The sequence below is a fragment of the Strix aluco genome, chromosome 18 (assembly GCF_031877795.1).
Source record: "Strix aluco isolate bStrAlu1 chromosome 18, bStrAlu1.hap1, whole genome shotgun sequence".
NCBI classification, from domain to species: domain Eukaryota; kingdom Metazoa; phylum Chordata; class Aves; order Strigiformes; family Strigidae; genus Strix; species Strix aluco.
Window position 1 is genome coordinate 1339180 of NC_133948.1, and position 24084 is coordinate 1363263.

The 24084-nt window shown below is 43.0% G+C and overlaps 1 protein-coding gene and 1 long non-coding RNA gene across 3 annotated transcripts in view; one reads left to right on the plus strand and one right to left on the minus strand.

Moving 5' to 3' along the window:
- Positions 1–24084, minus strand: part of GRK3 (G protein-coupled receptor kinase 3) — a 75607-nt gene that overhangs the window by 25600 nt on the left and 25923 nt on the right. For both annotated transcript variants that reach the window (XM_074844690.1, XM_074844689.1), the window contains exons 3-9: positions 13645–13718; positions 8720–8821; positions 7511–7585; positions 5947–6008; positions 4804–4855; positions 4078–4169; positions 1205–1304 (exon numbers count right to left, since the gene is read on the minus strand). In XM_074844690.1, coding sequence (XP_074700791.1) covers positions 1205–1304; positions 4078–4169; positions 4804–4855; positions 5947–6008; positions 7511–7585; positions 8720–8821; positions 13645–13718 — 557 coding nt within the window. The remainder of the gene's footprint in view (positions 1–1204; positions 1305–4077; positions 4170–4803; positions 4856–5946; positions 6009–7510; positions 7586–8719; positions 8822–13644; positions 13719–24084) is intronic.
- Positions 11137–13038, plus strand: LOC141931909 (uncharacterized). The gene is made up of 2 exons (XR_012625692.1): positions 11137–11320; positions 12836–13038. It is a non-coding gene; the product is annotated as an uncharacterized LOC141931909 (long non-coding RNA).

Below are 24084 nucleotides of genomic sequence, written 5' to 3' on the forward strand. Positions count from 1 at the left end.
GGGGTTCCCTCAACAGAAGACAGCAAGAACGCTGTGTGTGCACCTCAAGGACACGGTGATGCTGAATGCAGCACAAGTGAGATTTTTTTTTAAAAAAGAAATCGCCTGGGAAATGCAGAACCCGAACCAGGATTTACCTAATCTCTGCAAGATACAGATCTTGTCTCTGAGAATAAAGCACAGTATTTGCTCTCTGCCATCTTGCGAGCCAAAGCAGTCATCCTCCTGCACTGCAGATATGATGCTGTTTGCACTCCTGTTGGGCAAGCCCAGAACAAAATCACACGCGATTCCTTCCCGGGCTTTAACTGCGCTGGGAAAAGGGGATGTGTTTACACTGAGCTGCAAACCGAATGTTTAATTCGTACACCACAGTAGTCATGAGGAAAATTAACCTTTTTACCAGCATCCCACGTAACCATGGCGATAGAGCCGATTTCAAGTTTTGTCTAACGAGGCCGGCGTACCGGGAAGGCTCTGGCACTTCAAAGCCTGCTCTGAGCCCAGCCTACTGCGGCCACCGCCAAGCGTCTCTTCCACAGGGGACAGGACACGGTCCGGTGAAACCAGCGCCCGCGGGGTTGCTGTTTATGCACGCTAGTGATACTTCTAATTTTAAATATGCTGGACGGGCAGACTTGGTGCACCTTGACAGGTACTCAGCTAAGGTACATAAATACAATGGAGAAACGGGGTAAGCAGAGTCAGCGTCACAGACCAGCCAAAGGAAAGGGAGGACAAACAGGAAACCGAAGGTTTTTCTGAAATAACACCTCATGTTCTACAAAAGTGGTAAGAAACTATAGCAGAAAAGGAATTTTTTTTTACAAGACAGAACAATGTTTTGGAAAAGTTTCAAATATAAATACTTGAAAAAGGAATATTTAAAAATGCAGAAGGGGGGGACAGAATTAATTACCTAAGAAACGGGAACCAACTCAAGCCTCTTTAGCCGAGATGCTCGTTTCTGTAAGCACCCAAACTGAAAAGCAAGCTTGCTTTTCCATTTTCTATCAGACACATTGCTAGAATCAGGGGGGAGGTTCCAGGGGGATTTAACTTTTGCATGTCACACAACTGAATTGATGGAATGTGTATTGTATGTAACAGCGTTTATATTATATGCCATAAAAATATGTATTATATGTAACAGCTTTTATATTATATGCAATAAAGAAAAGAGTAACAAATCAATGATACTTACTCCTGTACTGACAAGAGACAGCATAATTCTTTCATTTAAGGCTAATGTTTCTCCTTGCTTCATCTTGATTCTCTTCTTATCTAAACATTTCATTGCATACCTGAAAATATTAACTGTTCAGAAAAAGCACCAGAAAAAATTTCCTCCTAGACTCAGTATTATTCACTAACAGTTAGGCCATGCACGTTTACAGTATCCTGTAGGCAAGCTCTTTAAAGACTTAAACCCAGTACTAAAAACATCGTTACACAACTAAACAAGAAAACCTCCAAATCTCACAGAATTAAAACGTTTTCAACAGAAGCCCCCCAACAGAGAAATGCGCTTCAATGAGTAATTCTGTGTCCAACCAACCACAGTGATACAGGAATTACATACCATACATATGTTTTTTTCATACCTACAAGCAAGGATTTGCAGTATGAATTAAATAACAGAGACTGTATTATGGTTCCACTTAATTCTAACAGTTTCAACTCTACCAGGAAAGTAGTACCTTGAACACACGCTGAGTTTTATATATGTATTTTTTTAAAGTTTTCTTTCTATTCAAAAAAAGGTCAGATATACACAAGAAAGCTTTTTTAATCTTCTGCCATCTGTATTATACAAATTAATAAAATTTTGCTCAAAAAAGAACGTTACCCTAACAACCTTCAAACAAGAGTAGGATATAATACAGTCTGGGTACTCTTTAAGACGTTAGGTGAGCCTACTGTTAGACAGCAGCTGCGAAGGACACGTGTGCTCCTCCATAGAAGACTTCTAGACAATGGGCAACCATGGATTTTTAGGCCACTGGTTTTAAAATACGCTCAGGAAAACACCACACTAGAGCACTGCATCGATGCTAATGAGCTGCCTACACGGTGACAGCTCCGCACAGACACGGGGCCTCGGATCACCTTCGCTCTGCTCTCCCTGAAAACGCCACGTCATTCCTTGCCATGCATGTGTTGTGAGTGGGGGAAGAGTGAGCGTGAACACACTGGAATTTTAAGTTTCCATCACAAGGAATATATTCACAGCACGTGCTCTGGCTGAGGAGTCTGTAAACGATGACTATAAATAACATTTCACACGCTACCCTTTATTTATGCTTTGACGTCACTGATCAAAGCGAATGACTGGGGCCATTTAAGGCTGATTGAAATCTCATTTTTCTATCGAGATGTGAGCTCAAAGAGCGCTGCTACCCCTCCCCCTTTGGCCTGCTTCCTGCATCGTACTTCTGGCCCCTATTTAGATGTCCTCGAGGGAGGTGATGTGAAAGAAGCCTCAGGTGTATCTTTGTGGGTTAGTGAAACACCGATGGCATTTACCTTCGAGGGGTGGCTTCCCAAGCTCCTTGCAGGCAGTAAGTGCAGCAGAGGCAGCCATCTAGAGTGGACGGGATCTGGATTAGGGATGGGTAAACAGGTTTGGATTAAGAAAGAACTAAACCAAACCTCTACCCAGAAACTGAACCTAGTCTAAAGTTTTGCTTCACTTTTGAAAGAGGCTGGTTTTCCCACCTTTCACTTCCCTTTACTCTATTTATATCTGATAAAAACTGTCCTTTGCTTCATTTGCTAGTCCCAAGGTTTATCCACCTCCTGCCAGAGCAAAACTCAGACATGAAAATGACTGAGAACCTGAGAACTACCTCTTCAGGGTGGGCGCCTGCTTAGTGGGGCTCAAGCTAAATAAAAGGTTTATTTTTGTACATGGACAAATTAACGAATTGTACACGGACAAAAAAGCACCAAAGCAAGAATAAAGACGGTACTGTTAGTAATAGTATTATTATAAATACTTGAAGTCACTGCAAAAATACTAAGCGTGATAGCAACATTAAGATGTCTTCCACTTGTTAATAGCTCAGAAGTTTATTATTATCAAGGATGCCAAGCACACACAACTGCCAGCGAAGCCAGCTGTAACCGCAGAGACTTGGCACGTCAAACATGCCATGCTTCCTTAGAAGAGAAATGTTTAAGGATGGTCCCTGGACTAAAATTGTTAGGAGAAAAAAAAAGATGAAAGGGGCGGGGTGGGCTGTAAATAAGTAATTAAATAGATAAGATATTGAGAACAATTTGTTAAATCAATGCCCAGATGTTCAAAACAGAACACGACAGGACAATTATGCCTAGAACTTGAAATCTGATGATCAGGAGAAGCGTGTGAATGGTAAGACCAGAAAAATTAAAAAAAAACCCCACAGGGGTGACCTTGGAGTTCCCACCGAGAGCTCTGCTAAACCCAAGTCCAACACTGGAGCTATATCCTTTCAAAGGGAAGCAAGGAACACTGCTTTCGCCAGTGCGACGTGCTCATGGGGGCAGAAACGTACACAGTTACACAACTCCAGAACAGCCCACTCAGGATCTGCTCCTGCAGACGGAGCAGCGCCGAGGTCCCGTTCCTGTGCCACCCTCCAGCCCGAGGGCAGCTCCGGCGACGCGACGCGCTCTGCTGCGAGACGAGCAACCTCGAGCAGCCGAGAGGTAACGGCTCACACGACCCCCACGGCTTCCACAAGAACATCGCTCCGCACTGTCAGGCTCTCATCCAGGAAGTCATTTAAGCACATACTTAATTTTAAACTCATGCACAGTTTCCATTAATTTTGACAAGACCATTTAAATGAAGGATGTGCTTAAGAGCTCTGCTAGACTGAAGCCCCACTGCATGGCACGTAACAGGATCAAGTATTAAACTAAGCTTAAAGATGATCCAGAAATCAGAACCTCTTGGCATAAAATTTAATCACAAAGAACTACAGAGTAATGCGACACTGCTACAGTGATTTTGTAAGAAATGACTGGAAGGATTTCCTTACTAGTTCAGAGTTTATAATTACCTCTAAAATAAAGTGTGTCTATACTCACATTTTTCCAGTGTCTGCTTTTCTGCAACCGTACACTTCACCAAATCCCCCTCTTCCTATTATCCTATGTACACTAAAATCATTCATGGTCAGCTGTAAATGAAAAAAACAAAACAAAACCAGACTTCATTTTTCGGCATTCGAAAACTCACTGTAAAAATAAGTAATCTATTAACGTGTTACGATACGTAACTATTGTAACTCATACAGCCTTTACTGTTTTGGAAAAAGGAGCCCCTTAGTGCTTATATTTCACCGTACTTGCGAGCACTACAGTCTGAAGTACAGGCAAGACGAATGGGACTGTTGTTGCCAAAGCCTGACAGGCTCATTCATAAGGCAGCCTGCAGAGAGGAGGGCTGTGTTACAGACAAAGCTGTGACAGAGCCGTGCAGAGGGACAAAAGCGGAGGCCGAGGTAAGGGGTGCTGGGGACAACGTCAGAACCGTAGTGGGAAAAAGGAGACAGAGAGAGTCTGGGGCTGTTACAGAGCAGCAATTCTGGCAGTTCGGTTTCTTCCAGCTATTATAAAAATCAAAAAGCTCAAGACCGGCTGCAGGGACATCCAGAAAGGAATCGTTAGGGCTGTACCTCTAAGAATAGAGGAACAGATCAGTAACATTCACCGTAGTCTGTAATAAGGCTTTTTCAGAAGCAGTATTCAAAACTGAACATTTTCTTTCCTGTATCAGCCTTTGACAAGATAAATATATTTGTAAGTACTTACATGAATATTTAGTTCTACGTTTTTCCATTGACAAAATCTAGTAAACTTGTCGCTGTAGAAAAAAAGTTTAAAAGTTGTCTGAGAATACTGTGTAAAACATTACAGAGAACATCAAGACTCTGATATTTAAAATAAAGTTTGCACTAGGGTGTGTTGTGATATTCAGTAAACGATAGCCTTCGTTTCAAACAATCGCAACCTCACTCCCACCAAGAAAAACAATTACTAGACAGTGCACCCTTAATATTTTACATCCCTCTAAGAGAGCGCATAACTTCATCCCTGTAATTTTAAGTGCTCAGTATGTCCTCACACCTCTTTCAGATGGTTTTTAATTTTTAAAAGCAACTAAGTTTGGAACTAACAAACATTTAAATTACATAAAGAGGAAGATAATTATAAGAAAAAACAGAAGCAGCTCGATTTATGTTAATGAACCTCCATATACTCCAAGGAACATTTTAAACTCATTTTATCTTAAAATAGGAAAAACATCAGTAATACCACAAGCTGTTGTCAAAAGAATAGTTTCTCCTTTCTACATAAATAATTAAGTATTTATTTTCAGAGTAAGAAACGATAGTTCTACGGAGGCACTTTTACAACCATTTGCAGAACACCACGCACCACTTCACACCGCGTACCTGGCTGCCGTCGGACGAGCCGTACGTTGCAGGCCCGGCACGCACGAGCAGTGCCACTAAGGTTAAGAGGGCTGCTCCACCGAACTAGGTGCGGGCCTCCTACTCTTTACTAGACCTTTTCTGCTTAATGGCAAGGTGTCCAGATACAAACCAGAACGACCGGGTCCTTCAGTCACACGCAAGAGACAGTTACACATGAGAACATCCCATGAGAACGTAGTTCTGCTTTTTTAAACCTTTAAGGACAAACTACGATCTATTACTACTGCTACACAGAGCAACAGTAAAATCCATCATCTTTACAATTTTTCCAGTCATACATCCTGACATTACTCATGATATACAACCAAGCTAGTCATCTGCAGAAGCTTGCTGATAACACACTATTAATTAAACAAAGTTTACCAAACATTTTTAGCCTTATTTTACAGCAATACTTAAGGGACCTGGCTTCCTGACACATTAAGTAGAAAGTTCAGATAATATGTCAAGTTCATACCTTTCCATAAATTTTTGAAATATTTTTCCTCGGAGACTATCACAAATTTCTTCTATATATGGCTAAAAAGGGTTAAGAAACACAATCAGTATTTAAGCACACAATAAACATGCAGTACTACCCATTACATATAACTCACACTGGCATTTACTGTGTTTTCCTTAAAGAAGGCTCAGTGAAGCATTTAAGCTTCATTTAGCTTTAGGAATCTGAGCAGGTGCTCTGAAGTTAAACATAAAATATTTGCATGAGCTAGAAAACCTTAAACGTCTCCCTTGGGGGGCTGTATGAAACCTGTGTAGCACCTGCCTACGGACAACAAATTTGGCAAGACAATTACGGTACAGTTCTTTTATCAAATGTATTTAAATAAAACACCTGGTCACTCCAGTGGAGTCTGTACTTCCCAGAGCTGCTGCCAGGCTTTATCTTTTTGGTGCTTCTCTCCTCTCTGTCCTTACTGAGAAGCCAGCACCTTCCACTCCCAAGTGACTTTTCCTAGAGCAGTATTTTCTCTTGAGGTGGGATGGCACGCAGTGATCTCACACCCCAACCCAATTAGTGACGAGGTATAACTCAAGCAATGTAGTTACCAATTTGGCAGTTCACCTCACCGCAACATTAAAACCAGCTCACTGACCAGTAAGAGAAATTAAGCGGAAGCAATCTTCCCATTTTTGCGATATATAAACGTAGGTAAGACTTACATCAAAGAAATTTAAGCTTATGAACACTCCCATGATTGGTGAGGTTCATTACGTGGAAAACCACACTGCTTTAATGCACTTAGCTATAAAAGTTAATATATATCTGAATTTCTCAACTTGTATCAATGCATATTAGAGCTGTAACAATACAAGAAATACTTCAGTTCTCATTTCTTTATTTTCTAAAGTAAATAAGAACACAAAAGATGTATAGTTTCACAACTGAGCCAGGATACCATCTATTTTTAAATGGAAGATATGCAGATCCCATACTCGCTTTGAACAATTCAGAATTTTAGAAAGTTAAAAAAAAAAAGCACCACAATTTTAATGGTGCAGAAACTCCTGTTTGGACAGGCAACTTTTGATTGGATTTTGTCTTGTGGAGAGACAGAAAAACATGCGAGATGGTACCAGTGCTTCACTCCACACCATCATCAACCAGGAATTAAGATATCTTAAAATTAAAAAAAAGAAAAATGTTTTCAAAGATTTCACATGACAAACATTAAAGCAATTTCTCCATGGTGCAGTTCGGTTTATCCTGACAGCATGTGTATCCCCCTGATGTAAAGTGATTTACTCTAAATCATTTAATGGCTTAAAATTACATAAATTTTAAAACTGTTCTGTTCATATGCCAAGGTATAGTTTGCTTTCATAAATGTGCTTTAAAATATTCCCGATAATAGTAATTTGTAATTTTTATTTGACTTCGAAAAGCATTCTGATATCACTATTACAGCGAAGAGTATGTACCAGTACCATTTATTGTGTCTCCTAAAATAGTATGAACAGAGTCACTTACTGTCAAATAAGTGAAGAAAACTTGAACATTCAGACTGTCTTAACCTCACCTGGAAAAGGCTGGCTGGCACTTGTTTCTTGGCTAAATGCGTTTGTACATGATCTACAGCTTGTTTTGAGAAAGGCTTTTGGAAAAGAAAAAGAAAGATTTCAAACAGTTGGAAACATAAGTTTCATTTAAGGTCTCGAGCACTGTCGTTCTTTTAACCATACGAAAACCCCATACACCTCACAACGAGAGCACCACAGCTGCCCCGAAGTGTGTTACTGTGAAACAGGCAGAATGATGCACTAAAACAGTCACCCTAAAGCGGGAAGGCAGGAGAGGGGAGGATGAGGAGGAGACAGGTGAAGATAAAAGGGCTAGATGATGCTTCTTTAACAAACTCAGGAAAAATCCCTGGGACAGCTCCAGAGACAGAAGCGGACGTGGACTTTTTACAGAGCCAATACTGCACCAAAAAGTGCTTAAACCCTTCACCCAAAGAACCACAGCACTAGGGTAAAACACACTGCAAATTCTTCTTTAAAATAAGAGCAAAGGAAACTGTTCAATACAGATCGATGGGCCAAAACTTCAGCTGGAGGAAACGGGCGTTTTCACCGACTTTAACAAAGCTGCATCTGTCACAGCGCAGCCCCACACCTTCAGCTCACACTGCAGCTAAGGAGGGTGCTGTCTCCAGTATGGTATGGAAGACTGCTTTATGGCCAAACAAATCATAAAAAAAAAAATCCTTGCGTGATCCATTTTGGACAAAATCTCAAACTTTACTCTGAGCTTTCAGAGACACCAAAGTTCAGCGCCCACACGGTCCCGCAGAGCCCCCGGCAGCTCACATTTCTGTGAGGGTTGTGCTGGGCTGGAGGGGATTGGTTAACGTACGTATATGTGTGCATGTATACGTACACACAAGCTGACTCAGCGTATTTTAAAATAGCGATTTAAAATAATATAAACCAGATAAACCTCCAAGTATTTCCTTTGCGCACCACCACGTTTAAGACCAACTGGCATGCGGCACCAATCGTTACATCTCATTGCTGCAAAAAAACCCCCAGAAACCTGCTGAATTCAGCCAAACCCAGTCCCACGGACTTCCAACAGAAATCCACGGCACTACGAGTATCTGTGGTAATAATTCCTTCAGCAACAGTCTTAATTGTTCTCTGAATGAAACTGCAGGGTTTTGGGATTATCGCTGCTGTCAAGCTACTCAAGGAAGCGAAGAGCAGTGTGAGCTTTGGAGGATACGCACGTGTGAACAGGACAGGAGCTCCTTCATGATGTACGTGTCGTAAATCTGCCGACTCCGGGTCAGACGCTCCTCCTCAGAGTCCAGTTTCTCGTATTCTTTTATCTGCAATACGAGAGAGAAGGGTCCGTTAGACGAGCACACTTCTAATGATTTTTCACTCCTTTGGTAAAAACAAGGCTTTGGCTGAAGTTTTATTTTACTTTATTTTCTTAATTAAGACTTAAAAACAACCACAGTTGAGCCTAGATTTCCCTCTTATCTTTGAATTTTTATGCAAGGAAGCTGATTTGCTTAAAACTGCTACAAAGCTTTGTTTTCTAAAGTTTGAAAAGGACGGACCTGAGGCAGCATGTTTTCCATCTACTGTTTGCCAGAGCACGGCTCTGTGCAGAGGAAGCCAGAAGCTAAATGCATGAGAGGGCTGGACCGTGCAAGGAGTGCGAGATAGCAGCATTTCTGAAGGTTTTCTTCCCCTTTGCTCGGCTCCCGGATGGAGAGCACTGACCTTGCTCCGCTAACACTCGAGAGCGTTGACCTCGTCTCAAATCATTTCGCTCGATGCTCTGGACTACCCGCAGCACGGCAACACGTGCCCTTTTCCCAGCTCCCCGGGCTAGCAGAGGGTTCTGATATCGCAGAGGCAGCACAAGCCTCGGCTGGTGCCAGCCCATGGCTGCCAGCCCAGCGCCCGAGTGTCCCGCTCCAGGGCAATTACAGCACATTAAGTACAGACGTCCCAGCAGGAATGTAAAGCACGTTTCAAGATGCTCACACAGTTCAGGTGCATGCTGAATTTAAATCCTAAAGGTGGCTAGAAAGACAGTTTCACAAAACAGATCAGGTTCCTTCAGGTGTGATAGAGGAGGTCGGTGCGGTCCAGGAGAAGCAACAGCAATCCCGTATGGCTGATTTATAGAACAAAACCAGAAAATTGGTTTCAGAAGAAAAACCTCACCAAGTTCAAGGATTCTTTGGAGCCTATTTAGGGAAAGTTCATACGGGACTGTCAGAACGTAAAAAACTGCACAAGATCTGTAGAGAAAAGACTCAGCTCTCACTGTTGGACCTTCGCAGCACCAGCCTGTGAGGTCGCAGGATCCAAATAAATGTAAGTGTGCAGACTTGCTCCAGAGCCCTCCACCGACTCAAGGAAACCAACGCAGAAGATGACCCAGCTGGATTTGATCCAGTGCCTGCCTGGGCAGGAACAGGCCGTATCGGAGCTGTCTGTACTGTCAGGCGAAGGCATAAAGCCTGCACAAACCAGCATCTCCTCCTGGGGCGGGGAGCACGTCCGGGCTGGGCCTCCGGGGATGGAAAGCACGGCTCTGCTGTTCCTGCCAGCCACGCTCCGACAGCGAGGGCAGCACCAGGGTTAACAGAAAGCACACTGCTGAGGACTTTCAGAAGTAAAGATTTTTTTTTAAAAAAAGTGTTTAGCCTCTATGTCACAATACACTATTTTTTTTTCCTTCATTCAGAGGCTGCTCCTTTTACAGGATGCACTTCTCCATTCTGCAACAGGTCTCCAGGTGACAAACTCAGACCGATCTACCTTTGACGGTGGAACATCGTAATTGAAGTCGGTATTTTTCTAGCTGTAGTCCTCTTGTTTGCTGACTACGTAAGGCAACAGTTCCACCATGCTTTGCCATCTGTGACTACTTCCCCCTTGGTACCAATTTATAATTAAAATCATTCAGGACATCTTTGCCAAAGAAACATTTTTTAATTAATGCAATGCTGCAAAATAATTAGAAGTACAGGAGAAAGCCTGACATGTATCATATTGTCTTACTTAAATGCCACCTCCTGCCCTTCAGTATTTATTTTATTAAACCACCTAAATTTGCACCCAAAGCGGAGGGGTCTCTTACAACAGCCCCCCCCCCCCCCCCCAGCCACACTGGCGCCAGGTCAGTGTCTCTCCCACCTGCCCTTGCAGTGGGGTTTTTAACCAAAGCCCCTTTGTTTTGTCAAGGGTTGGAGAAAAGGACAGCAGGTGACACAAGTCCCCCCGGGCGGCTCAGCCTGCTCCCCCACGCCGGGGGAGGCCCCCCCGCGCCCGCTGCCCGACGCCTCTCACCACCCCGGTGATGCAATGAGACACCTCTACTCTGATCACATTTAACATGCGTGCCTGACATATTCGCGAGCTAATTTTACATGTTTATTAAATAGAACAGTACTGTACCGTGCCAAAAAAATACAGGACTCGGCAGAGCTACGGGTGTCACCATTTATAACCGTAACCTGCCTCTGCCAGCTGCGGTCCCTGCAGCATTGCTCGTGACCCACGGACTGTGTCACCATGTATTTCAACGCTTCCCTGGCAAACTTCAGCTCACCTCAAGAAAAGTGTCTGACAAAGTGTCTTTTCAAAAACTGAAATCAGAATGTATTAGTTTTCAAGCACCTAGAAGTTCTTTTTCTTTTTTTTTTTTTTTCCGAAACCGATCTGGATGAATCACTCAGCCAGTTAAGTGCCTGATCGTGACTTAAGCTGCAGTAATATGAAATCCCTGGAGTACGGAGCGCTTCTACATCAAGCGATTTTTAATGTAGCAACGTACCCAAATTATTCTACATGTAATAAATGCAGTAAGTAAATCAAATATATAAAAAAAAGGAAAGCTTCTGAATCTGTTGTGTCACAGAAGAAAACGCAATGAACTTCTCTTTAAATATCTTTAATGGGATTTTTCAAAAAGTACATGACAAAGCATTTAAATTCTTTTTAGGCAACGCTTTGCTAATAACCTAAAAATACAATTTCAAATTGTTTCAGAGATAAAGAGGCAGCTAAAAATATCTTCCTAAACAATCTGTTACAACATGCCTTTTTGATTACTTATGACAGCGATATCTTCAGTATATAAAAAGATGGAAATGATAGAAAAAGATTCTTCTTAATTGACAGTATCTAATTTGAGTGGGGGAACTGTATATTGCTAAGGATTTATCTCCACTGATAACCAGCTTAGCCTACTTTGTGCTGTTAGCCCACTAGCACGAAAAATTTTAAATCATCAGCTTCAGAGTAACCCAGACAAAAGGTTATCTCAGGCTGCATTTCTAATTAATACTGAGCAATACAGGCTGCATTTTAAAAGCACGTGTGCATGTTTCAACTGAAAGCAGCACCTATGATAGGATTAACTCCAGCTTTATATTTAGAATGTCACAAACATAACACGGAATGAATGGAGCGATGAGACTCCTCTCAGCACAGCAGGGCTGCGGACGGCCCCGCGGGGCCCCCCCGGTTATTGATCCCTCTGCCGCACGCCTGCCTCGGGCACGACGTCTCTTAGTGTCTCTATTGATTATCTCGGACAACGGAGAACCAGTGCCCTTGTGGACCTAAAGCCACCCCTCGTATCGCTCTCCGGGGGCTCCTCTCACCCCTCCGCAGCGCCGCAGGGGGCTTTTCTGCAACCCTGCCCCCGCGACTCCCCAGCACCCCCAGGAGCCAGCACCAGCCTCAGCGGCCCTGCCCTCCCTCACGCAGCGCCAGGACAGCTCTACTCTGCTTTTCCACAGGGAAAAGGACGTTAGGGAAAGGCATGAAATGCAGACACAGTACCTTCAGCCGCACCTCCTTTCCCAGGAGCCCGGGCAGCTGCTCAACATCAGCTACAAAAGGGCATCGGGCTCTGCCTGGGTGGGTGCTACGGGGCCAGAGGTGCCGGGACGGAGGCGCCCGAGGCACAGAGGGCGCGGGGAAAGCTTCGGGGAGCAGGCGAGGGGTGCAGAGGAGCAGACACGCCGCCTCCTCGGGGGGGTGACACGGAGCCGAGCCAGAAGCCGGCCACAATTCCCACAGCACCAGCTGGCAGCCACGCCAGGGACAAACAAGCAAAGTGCATCGCGGAGCCACGCTCCACTTTCTGCTTTCTTTGGGACAGTCAAAGATGCTTTTGTTTGTTTTAGGCTTTCTGCCTCTAAGGAGAATCTCCACGATGTGCAACAGCTATGAATCCATGTCCCACACCAGCTATAGTAATAGGAAGCACTGGCTTTGCTTTCAGGTCTTTTCAAAGAAGGAATCCACTGCTGTAATTCCACTGCGAGCTGGCAAATGGTACTTACTTTAACTTCACCTCTGTTTTGCAGCAGAACTAAGATTTGTCATCATCTTCACAAGTGAAAATCGAAAGCTTATCCCATTTTGCAAGAACATACCTGGCTTAGAACTTAAGGCATCAGATGAAGAGAGATGAACCTAATTTCAACTCATTTCTTATGAATATTTCAAATGAACCATAGTCAAAGCGTGTACCTTACCATTAATAAACCTAAAGATATTTTCATCTCTATTAGTATTCTTCCCCTTTTCATCATTCTCTCGGCATTTTCCAAGTTACTGTTTGACACATGAATGTGGTGAACGAACACTTGACTAGGTGGCTGCTCAGGTAACTTTCTGCTATTGTTTTGTTTTCAACATATTATGCCTTAAAACTAAACATACTTAACTCTTGAAGGGCAAAAATTGTAACAGTAGCTTTTAAAATGCTTTGTTAGCTTATGTTTAATAAAAAGACAGTTTCAGCATATGCAAATAAAAGCACTAGCAGAAGTTGAGCTAAGTTGATTTTTCCTGCAAATATTCAATTTTCTAAATCCTAAGTATTTGCCCAGTAAGAGGGCAAAGAAATCTACGCTACTCTCATAAAAACATGCTGTAAGAGGACTGTACCAAATTACCAACCTGATTAAACAGTTACATTCCTATTTTTAAAGGTCTCTTGAACTTGTTTAAAATGATAGCTTTGTCCCTTTGAGATGCCAGCACTACTATATAAAATATTGTCCTTACAAATCAACCCTTCCACCACGAAGCTGGAATGACAGCGAACACGCACCCTTGCATGCTGCTCCTGCCCCCAAACAGTCCCCAGATGCCACCAACGGCCACTTACCTCTTCATAAAACTTCAGTTGAGGGACAGCTTCATCAATCTCATTCATGCAATAGTCTTTGAAAAGCAAAAATCCTGGAAAGAAAAAAGTAAAACAAAAAATTCAGAAAAAAATGTATCATTACTCTGGTAACTTGTAAGAAGGGTACAAAAGCACCCGGGGAACATCACGGATGGCACGTAGCTGTGTGAGTAGCTCTAACTGCCACGGCTGAGCAACACCAATTACCCAGCGGCTCTACAGCATTCTGAGCAGAAAAGGATTATAAACCTCACTCACCTCACCTCACCTAGATTTATTGAGCATATTCCAATTTCTACCTGCTGAGAATTTTACGAGATGTTTACATAATGCACCAGAACATCCCCCTCCTCTTCATGCATCAGATAGATACTATCCACATGTTTTCATTTTTTAGCATCGATTTACCTACTTTTTATTGATAAAAAGCAACCTCTTCTGCATTCCAATTTTAGAATTACTGGTTAATGTTACTTTAATAGGTTTTATAGCACAATAAATTACAATAGGATCTTTAGAGCTCCTTTGCAAGTGATTTAAAGCCTGACCTCTGCAGCCTGCTGATGAGTATTTTCCATTAGAAGCATCTTAATGTTTTGCCTCCTGGAAGTGCTGCCCTTGCGTTCGCCTAGAGCTGGTACCTGCCACCCTTTTACTTTACATGGGTATCTGCTGTCACAGCTACTGCCTGGGTTATCCGCGGGCCCCTCAGAGCTGTAAACGAACGTGCTTTCGGTTCACTGCAGCAGCCAATACCTTTCCTTACTCAGAGTTACTCCAGACTTACTGAAATCCCACCCAACTTTTGGAGGTAAGACCACAAAAGTGTAAACTAAACCGAGACAGCGGCTAACCCGAGGGCTGGCGCTGGCTGGGAACCGCTCCACCCCGCTCCCCGGCTCCACAACTCTCCCAACGGGGCAGCACATCGAGATATAAAACACCCCTTTTCAACTTGGGGGGGGGGGGGGAATATATATATACACACACAGAGTCCTATTTTTTTTAATTAAAATGTAACTGTAATTTGAATTTACAGCAAAATTATATTACCCAAAAAAGTAGCACATCACTGTACGCTCAACTAAGAAATAATACAACCACCTACGACATCTCATGTTTCCCAGAGTATACTATCTTTAAAAAAATGCAAAACCTACTTCATGTGCTACATAGTAATTTCACTGCAGTGTGTACAGGAGAGCATTTACTGTCGGTTACGAACATCGTGTTCTTTCAACTCACTATCATCTAATTTTACCAAAGACCTAAATAAGGTAAAAAAATACCAACTACTGAGAAGCAAAACCATTAGTGGCAGCAGACAAAGCAATGCTAATCAGGCAAACAAAAGCTTTAATTTACGTACAATGAAAACATCTATCAGCTTCTTGGTAGCCCCTTTAGTTGTATCTGGATCCCAAGTTAAATTTCCCATCGGAAGAGCTTGTTTTCCAGGAGTCCCCTGGCTTTATTTGGACACAATCAGAATACCCAAAAAGGGATTATGGCCAGACAGCTCCTGTACTTTGCTTGACTCATTTAGCTGATCAGGATGATATTTCAAGGATTACACAAACTGGGTTTTATTCTCTAAATAAGGAGAGAAATCTAATTAAGAGATTCTCTTATGAGATTCTCCAAACTTTCTAGTTATTCTAAAAAAAATAATCATTCTTGAAATATTTTATAAACAAATGTGCTTTTCAAAAAACCAAACAAAACCAACTCCAAGTTTTCTATTTCTTAAAAGCAATTTGCAATTGGAGTGCTTTTCTTTCTCTTAGTTTTTTGTTTTGGTTTTTTCCAAAGGGCTTGTCTGGGTTCCTATTTTACTGGAAATACCCCTCATAAGTTGGCTTCCCCTATTGCAGAGGCGACAGGAGCGAAGCGCCGGAGCAGCCCACGCCTGGTAGGACGGACACAGATCCCAGCCAGGCACCAAACCCGGAGTCACGGGCGACCGCAGGGGACACGAGTGCCCTCTCCAAGCAGGCAAGTCACACCCCGTCCCCACTGCTGCCAAAACCCAGCCAAACCCACCCAAAGCCGCCCACCTCCAGAGACTGCAAAGTGCCCCTTCGGGTCCCGCCTTCCCCGCCCGAGCAGCACGCGTGGCACCAACCCGGGTTTGGGAACAAAACCTGCCACTTACGGAACTGAACCTAATTCATTAACTCTTATTTTACACATGATCGAAACAGCAGCAGCACCGAGCAAAATAATGATGAATTGAGTGAACTTCTATTTGGACAATGAACCAAAGAAGATTACAGTCATGTAATTAAGAGACTAAAGAGTGGCACAAACAGCAATGAATGCAGTGAAAGAAAAATCCCTGGCGTGGTCCCAGCTACTGGCTGTTTACCAAAAAAACCCACAAACAAAAAAACCCAACCCACAAAGACAACTGTGGGAGGAGTGTGAAAATATACCAACACAAATTTTCAACAACGCCATGCCAAACATTTTAGCCCTGTTTAATATTTTCCAAACTTTTAAATTTAATTACTGCAGAGAAAGAAAAGGTTCCCAAACCAGAGAACAGGGAACAAGAGCAGGCTTATGCTGCCTGCGTTAGAGAGACCGCTTCTCACCAAGGCGCTCTCTTCCAAACTGCACAGCTATGCAAAAAACTAGAGACATCCAAAACAAGAAGTTAAAACTTTTATAGATGATTAATATAGTTACAGTAAGTTAGACATATGAATTAATACTGAGAAAATGCTGTTAGTCAGGTTCCAGCGAAGATAAGCAGAATTATTACAGCAGCATTTTAAAGCGTACGATAAAAAAATAAACTATTAGAAAATACTGCAGTAAAATAAATTATAGCACGAAAAATCTCTTCTCCATGAAGTTACCAACGTTGTAATTACTCACTAACAGGACACCCAAGACACCTCCAAGCCTGCTGTAGATAAACCCGTACCCTGCAGAGCAGCGGGACGGTGGGAGTGGACAGCGGGAGATGGGGGCTGGTCCAGCACGAGGTCACATAGAAACACTCTTGTAGCCAGAAAAATGGGTAAGATTTTTTTTATTGTAATTTTTACAAGCTGCAAGAGGAAAAAAAAAAAAAACCAAAACACCCACTTGAAAAGGTCAGTATCCAAAACATCTAAAAGGAGTATTATTCTAATGCTCACGGAGTGTAACACATAAATTAGAGCATCAGCTTTCATCAACAATCCACCATCGTCTTTTCAGAGGAAAAAACCCAAAAACATTCCTTGTAAGAAATGCAGTTTGTACCAGTTAACATAAAAATAGATATTTTAAGTTTCCTTTGAGGTACCTATGGACTGGGAGCATTTATGTATGTATATTAAGATATACAGTATACATACATGCAGCTTACCTAGTCATTAAAAAAAAGGATTTCACACGGACCAACTTCCCCTGGCAAAAACGTTTCTAGTATTATTTTTTAAAAGATATGCTCTACCCAAACCGTAAGAAGGATTATGTTCCATAAGCTTTCCAAGCAACAATTCAGAACGATACACATGCACTGCTCTGCCAGTAAGTACCAGGTTATCTCACCCTCCACGTTTCCCATGTGACTGTCAGTACAGACCCCGCCGTACAACCGGCACCTATTCTGAATACCTTCAGGAATACTGAGTGCTGCTCTTAAAATTCTTAGCAACACAGACATCAGAGAAAAAAATCTGTGGGTGTCCAGCACCTTTATCTCCAGCAGGCTGTATCTGGGGAAGGATAAGCCAAGTGATGGAGTTCTTTTTAACTAATTGATAATTTCATGGATAATGCCATTATTTTTTTTTCAGTCACCTCATGAAAACAAGGGGAAAGGGTGTCAACTCAGGCATTTTCTCTGTCAAAAGGACAGCAATGTCAGGCAGCAAACTGCAGGCAGCCAAACGCATCCCCCCTCGCCCTGCCTGGGCAGAGCTGCTCTCCCACCCACGTCCCCCATCGGTGGGCTGAAGAGCTGCTGTGTCCTACGGCTGCGCTGGGAAGCGGCTGGAGGAGGCGAATCGCTGCCACGCTGCCAGGAAGACACGAGGTCTGCAGGAAAACTTTAACTCCAGGGATGATTGATCAGAGGCTGATGGTTAAGGACAAGGAGTGAAGAAGGATCTGGGGACTGTGAGAGACTCTTGCAGAGCCTGGAGGACAGAGATGTTAAGGAAAAATCTTTGGGGAAGCCAAGAAAAAAAAAAAAACAGATTGCCAGGCAATGAGGGTGGGTTCTAGTGACTTGTAATTACTTCACTAAAGATTTACAATGGAGGAAAACAGAATCAGCATCTCCACTACCCAGTCAAGAGTATTGCTCAAAAGGATCTAAAACTCCTAAGTATTAAGAAAAATTCCGAAGATTTTGTGGGTAAATTCTTCATTTAAGAAGTCCTATTCCCTGATTTTTATCTTTTTTTGAATGATTGGCCATAAACCATTTGCTCTTTTAAAGCACAAGTGCAAACACACTCCTCCCTCCTCTCGGGTTTGCAGCTCGTCCGACCGTGCAGTCCGCATCCCCAGTTATCAGCACACTTGAAATCTTTCCACTGCCCCGAATTCAAACAAATCCAATTAGAGCTTCATGTTCTCCACACTGGCAGCGTTTCTGTTTTGACCTCCCACTGTATCAATGGATTCTGCGCTTCCACTGCAGCATAAAGGAAATCTCCTCTTTTACTGATGTTCTTAGATTGAGTGAAAAATTACTAGCCAGAGACTGTAACTCTCAGATAATAGCAAAACTAATTGACAGATGCAGCATTGAATAAGTGACAGTAGTTTTAAGAAGTTCAGGGAGAGCTGACGAAAAGCACAATAAGCACAGTTAACTACACACAGAAAAATAAGACCAAGAACAGAAAGCAGGAATTAAAAAAATGATAGCATTAAATAACAGATAAAAGGAACCAGCAATTATTTATGAAATAAAGATGCTGACAGCTTTTGCTTTAAAGATTCCTTCTTCTATACTATATAATTTCTCCAACAACCAGATCACTAGTTGTTAAGGGGAAAGAAAAATATTTTTTAAAAGCTTTTTCTGGTAACAGCAAAGTGATGGATGCTATCAGTAACACGCACACACGAGCACGAGACAGCACTCAGCTCCAAGCCGCTGCCTTCCCAGTCTCCGGACAATAATTTTTTCCCATTATCTTTTTATGGACAATCCTGTACAGCTAAGTTTGCCAAATGCCATTAATTGCACTAACTCTAATTACTAAGACAAAATGTCTTTCAAGGAGGGATAAAGATGACCCTTGAGGTTTGCAGCTTGGTCTTAACTGGATGCGGTGGGGTACGGAGGGGGAGATGCGGAGAGCGGCCGGGCCATTCCCAGAGCTCATCCCCAACCAGACAAGGTCCGTTTCACAGGCTTGGAGGGGACAAGGAGCGGAATTAAGTTAACCCATCTCTTTTTTAAAAGGACGTCATTTTTACTTCAATGTTTATTTCAAATAATTTCATTTTTCTAACAAGATTTCAGAAATTTTGCATGAAATCCTGACTCTTAAGTCCCACGCCTCCCCTGAATTACGAAGGCCTGGTTTTTAACTCCTGAGGTCAGCACTCCTTACGGCCAGGCTCGGGCAGAGCCCAGAAACGCAGCTGGGGACCAGCTTCTGCCAAACCTGGCCCGACCACTGACACCATGTTTATGAGCTGATTATGGATTATACTATTTTGTTGCCCCAAGCAGCCTTCCACACGACTTCTCCCTTCCGAGCAGGGTTTCCATGCTGCCCACACCACTCTTCTCCCACCAACAGGCTGGCGGGGACCCATGGCCAGGTGCCCGTCCCCCACAAGCCCACAGCTCTTCCCAGGCGATCCCGGGCTGGCACGTTTATCCATTTAACACACTCCATCTACGAAATGTTCAATTCACACCCCTGCAGTCGCCCTGGTTTGATGCAAGCCCAGCTCTGCAGCAAGACCGATGCCCGGGGGCTGCATCCACTCTGGCACAAGCAAAGCTCCACCTGAAGTCCCCCCAAAACAGCCTCCCAGCACAGGATCACACAGCGCGACCGAGAGATGGAACCACACTCTGCTTTGCCAAGACACAGTGTATTTAAAAGCCACCTCTTTGTTAGCAGAGCCTTTTTTTTTTTTTTTTAAAAAGAAGTAAAACCTGCAGTGTAGAACCATTCTCTTACAGTTTTAATGAAGAAATGTTGCCCTTTCCACTTGTAGGGATTAGAGCTGCCTTCTCATTTTACAGTTACTTGCAATTTCCCTGCCCTGCTACTACTGTTATTAAAAGCAGGATGTGTTGCCCCATCAGCAGGTCTGGGCAGACAGAGGGGAGAGTGCTGGCCTCCTGCCTTCTCCTACCATCCAAAGGTCACCTCTGCATTCATAACGCCTTATCTTGGCCTTCACGAGAATGTCAATTAACTGAGAGCACAGAATAATAAAATAAAAAAATTAATTAGGAACGCCATAATAAAACAAACCTTGGAGAAAACTACTTATCTAACTGGAATTTTATTAGTATCTGATTCAAATACCCTTTTAACAGGAGTAAATAAAAACCTTATTAAAACAAACAGAAGTGACTAGGTAAGACAGCAGAGCTAAAAATAGACACATTTAGCCCTGATATAAGTATTTACAATGTCACTGATTGAAAGGAAGCTGCATCTATTTACAGCAGACCAGAATGTGGTCCAAAATGCTGATGCAGACTCTTTCTAGTAGGCAAAATAGCAAATTAGAAAACAAAAATATCAAGCTGCTTCCAAATCCTAACTAAACGTGCTGTGTATAAATACAGAATAATGACAAACAAATAAGTAGTGACATCTGCACCAGAATCAGTAGAGGCTCGACTCCCGTCGGCTGCGGCTAACGGCTCCCACTCCCAGGCAGACAAAGCTCCAGCACAAGCTTCCCCAGCCCCGGCTGGTGCTCTGCAAACCCTGCAACACGAGGATTCTTCCTCATTTAGGTCACTTCAAGGTCTCTGTCCTCAGTCCCTCCAAGACCACTGCTGCTCTTTCCTACTTGGCTGAATTCAGGCATAAAGTCAGCGGAGTGTGACCAGGGGGGACGCCTGTACGTGGCGTTACCACAGACGCCTCAGCCCCAGAAAAGCCTCTAGTGCAGAACTGCTGCGGCAACTGCGGGACAGCACGCAGTAACAGCAAAACTCAGCTAACACACCGCTGAGAAACTACTGCGTGTTTAAACCCAGCTGTCGGTTGTTTTAACCATCACCCGGAGGCCAGGCTCTGTCAGCCCCCAGTGAAACGGCGTGGATCCGCTGTGACACCCCCGAGCTCTACCCACCCGCAGCCTCCGTGCAACAGGGAGCCAGGAGCAGAAACAGAGGCTCCCGCTTGGCTCTGCTGCTGGAAAACCACCCTTCCTCCCCATGTGCCATCTCCTGGTTTAGCCCATTTTATTTTATTTGCCTCAAGTAATGTAACGAGCCCCCATCGGTACCAATAACAGATCTGGGTCTTAGACACAAGAAGTTAGGGGTAGAGGTCTACTGTTAAACCACATGAAAATTATAATTCAAACCAGCCTGCAGTTGTTACAGAATATCCAGTCAAGTTCAAAATCTTGTTCTGTATGTACACGTACTCAGTTGCCATAGCGCAGGATAATTAAGACCACCTAAAAGCTCCAGAAACGAGAGAACCACCGATTTCCTTGTTCAGGAACAAAGAGACTTGTTACTACCAGGGAAAACTCATCTGCGTAGGAATCACAGCTTGGCAAGGTACAAAGCCACAAAAATCCTCACAGCCCAGAAGGCACCACAGATCTCACTACTTCTCTTTCCAATTATGAGCTATTTGTCCTTAACTTATTTTTACTAATAGAGCCTAATGTACATTCACTTTTCATTAAAAATAATACATCATGACAAATTAAAACCTATCTCTGCACATAAAAAGCAGGGTAGAAGAACAAATTATGTTTTACAAGACAGGACTCGCATACAATGGTGAGGAGCGCTGAACCATTTCCCTAGAACATCATCAAACTGAGCTCAAAATTAGTCTGCCAGTTGCCAGGTAGCTTGTTTAATGACATCTATAAATCATTATATGAAAATAAACTTTGGCTAAAAGGTTTGAAGTGTCTTCAAAGAAAATCCTCATTTCCAGGCATATCTTCCATTAGCTTTTCGCCCAGTGAAATCACTACCACTTGGTAGAACTCGGTCGGCCAGCTCCCCCAGTGCTAGAGCCGCGTGTGCCTCCAGCTCCCGCAGCCACGGGGGCAGAGCAGCTGCACCGCTCCCCCAGCACCGACACGACGGGGGAGCATTCGCTGATTCTGTGTCAAACCTCAGCACAGGCTTATGAGGTAGAGGAGCTGAAGCAGCTAATATACTGACTTACTGAGAACGTTCAATTATTATTCTGCTTCCATCCCAGAAGAGCAGTTTGGAGCAAAATACTCGAGGTGGATTACAGAGTCTGCATTTCAAACGAGAAGGCACGCGGCAAACACCCTTCCACGTCCTCTGACAGCAGCCGGGAGTTCAGCACTTTCAAAGGGTAGGACCAGCAGCTGTCAAGATGTCAAGTGGTGGCACACCAATTCAAATGATAAAAGGATTTCTAAGGAAAAGAAGAATGTGCTCTATTTTTAACATGCAGCTGTAAATCATTAAAAAAAAAAAAAGTGATGTCTGTGCTTCAGTCACTGTAACTGCCACTGGATCTTTGCCTCAAAAACAACCCCCACCACGTATCATCTTAATATCCTCATGAAATGTACCTCTGAATGTTGAACATGCAATAAAACATTTTTTAAACCGATGAAAAGAATGGGGAAAACTTTTACCCAAACACTTAGTACATCTCTTTCATACTCTGGTCTCCCTCAACATGCAGAATTCCAGTCGACTGAAGTTGAGTACCAAAGGCATTCAACACGTCAAAGGCAAAAGAAAAGAGGGTTGTACATAAGAAAAGGTACTTCTAAAAGATGGAAGACTAATATCACTAAACAAAGGTATGTAAAAATAGAATCTAACTTTTAAAAGGACAACTAAACACAAAATTGAAGCATTTCAATCAACCAGTTATTGCAAAGAATGTGATTAAATTCCATCACTGAAGCTCACCAAGAAATACATAGCACTTGAGGTTTTGCTCTTTTTTCACTTGTAAATAGAAGAAACTCCCACCACTTTTGCAAGTGGTATTAGCAGCTACTAACAAGCTATTAGCAAGTTAACAAGTATTAGCTGCTTAAGAACGTCATGATGGTTGCCTGTTATTTGTTCTATAGGTTCTTTTCCCAGGCCACAAGAATATTCAGTCCCTACGAAGGACCTGACAGTTATTTTCTTGATCAGTATTTTTCCATTACACCACTTCTTAAAATTACTTACATATCACAAGCCAATATCCCTTTATTATTGAAAAGCACACGATTTCTTTTGACATGCTCTAAGCTATGAACTGCACACTGTTACAAACACACAGAGTACACTGGGAGGTGTATCTCTACTTCTTAGAGAGGGCCTAGATCTGTGTGTGTTTTTCTGGGGGGAGCGCAGGGTGATGGGACCATTTAATGAAGACACGGAATAACTTCACAACAGAAGGGTATTGTCAAGCCTCTGATGCCAGTATTTACCTTAGCCAGTACTGTTCAGTATCTTAAAGTGTTCTGCAACAGCAACTAGGACGACTGTTGTACTGTGGTTAAAATCAAAACACAAAAGCAGTAGTATTCAGTTCGTAAATACACACAGCACTTAGGTACAGAGGAGCAAAACCACTAAAACAACAGTGACAGAGCACAGATGATTCTCCTACATGAATTTTAAAGCCTTCCTCTGGTTCATTCTGTGCACTCCAAGAAGAAAGCTGCTGAGAGCTGGAGGTTCAGAAACAGATGGTTCTACTTCTCTTCAGACTCTTTCTCCTTTTGATCAAAGACGTTATTGACAGAAGCATCTAGAAACATTAAGAAACTGGTTTGCATATTTTGAGCCTACCTATCCAACCACCACAGACACGCACGCATTTGGGAGCGGAATATTATAGAGGCACTGGCTGGACGTAATGCTGTCAGTGGAAAGAGGCCAGGAAAGAGAGAAGCAACTACCCTATAAGGTTACTGCTCTGTTCCCCTACGGAGTTTGAAGATTCGGAGGTCTGATGGGGGACGTTACTCACCTCCTGACGGTGTACCAAGTACCTCGCAAACCTGGACCTGTTCCCTGGGGGGTTTGCAAGTTGTGTTATACATCATTCTTTTATAAGACAGATGTTGGTATAGAACACTAAAAGCATTTGAAACGCTTATAGTAAACATCCATGTCTGTTCTCTGCTCCGCAAATGAATTCATGAGATAACCAAGAGCCAGCGTTGTCCAGCTTCTCTGCTCTGTGACTTAACTGCTCTCTCTCTTAAAAGCACTGCTGAAAGTTAGAAGACTTACCAGCT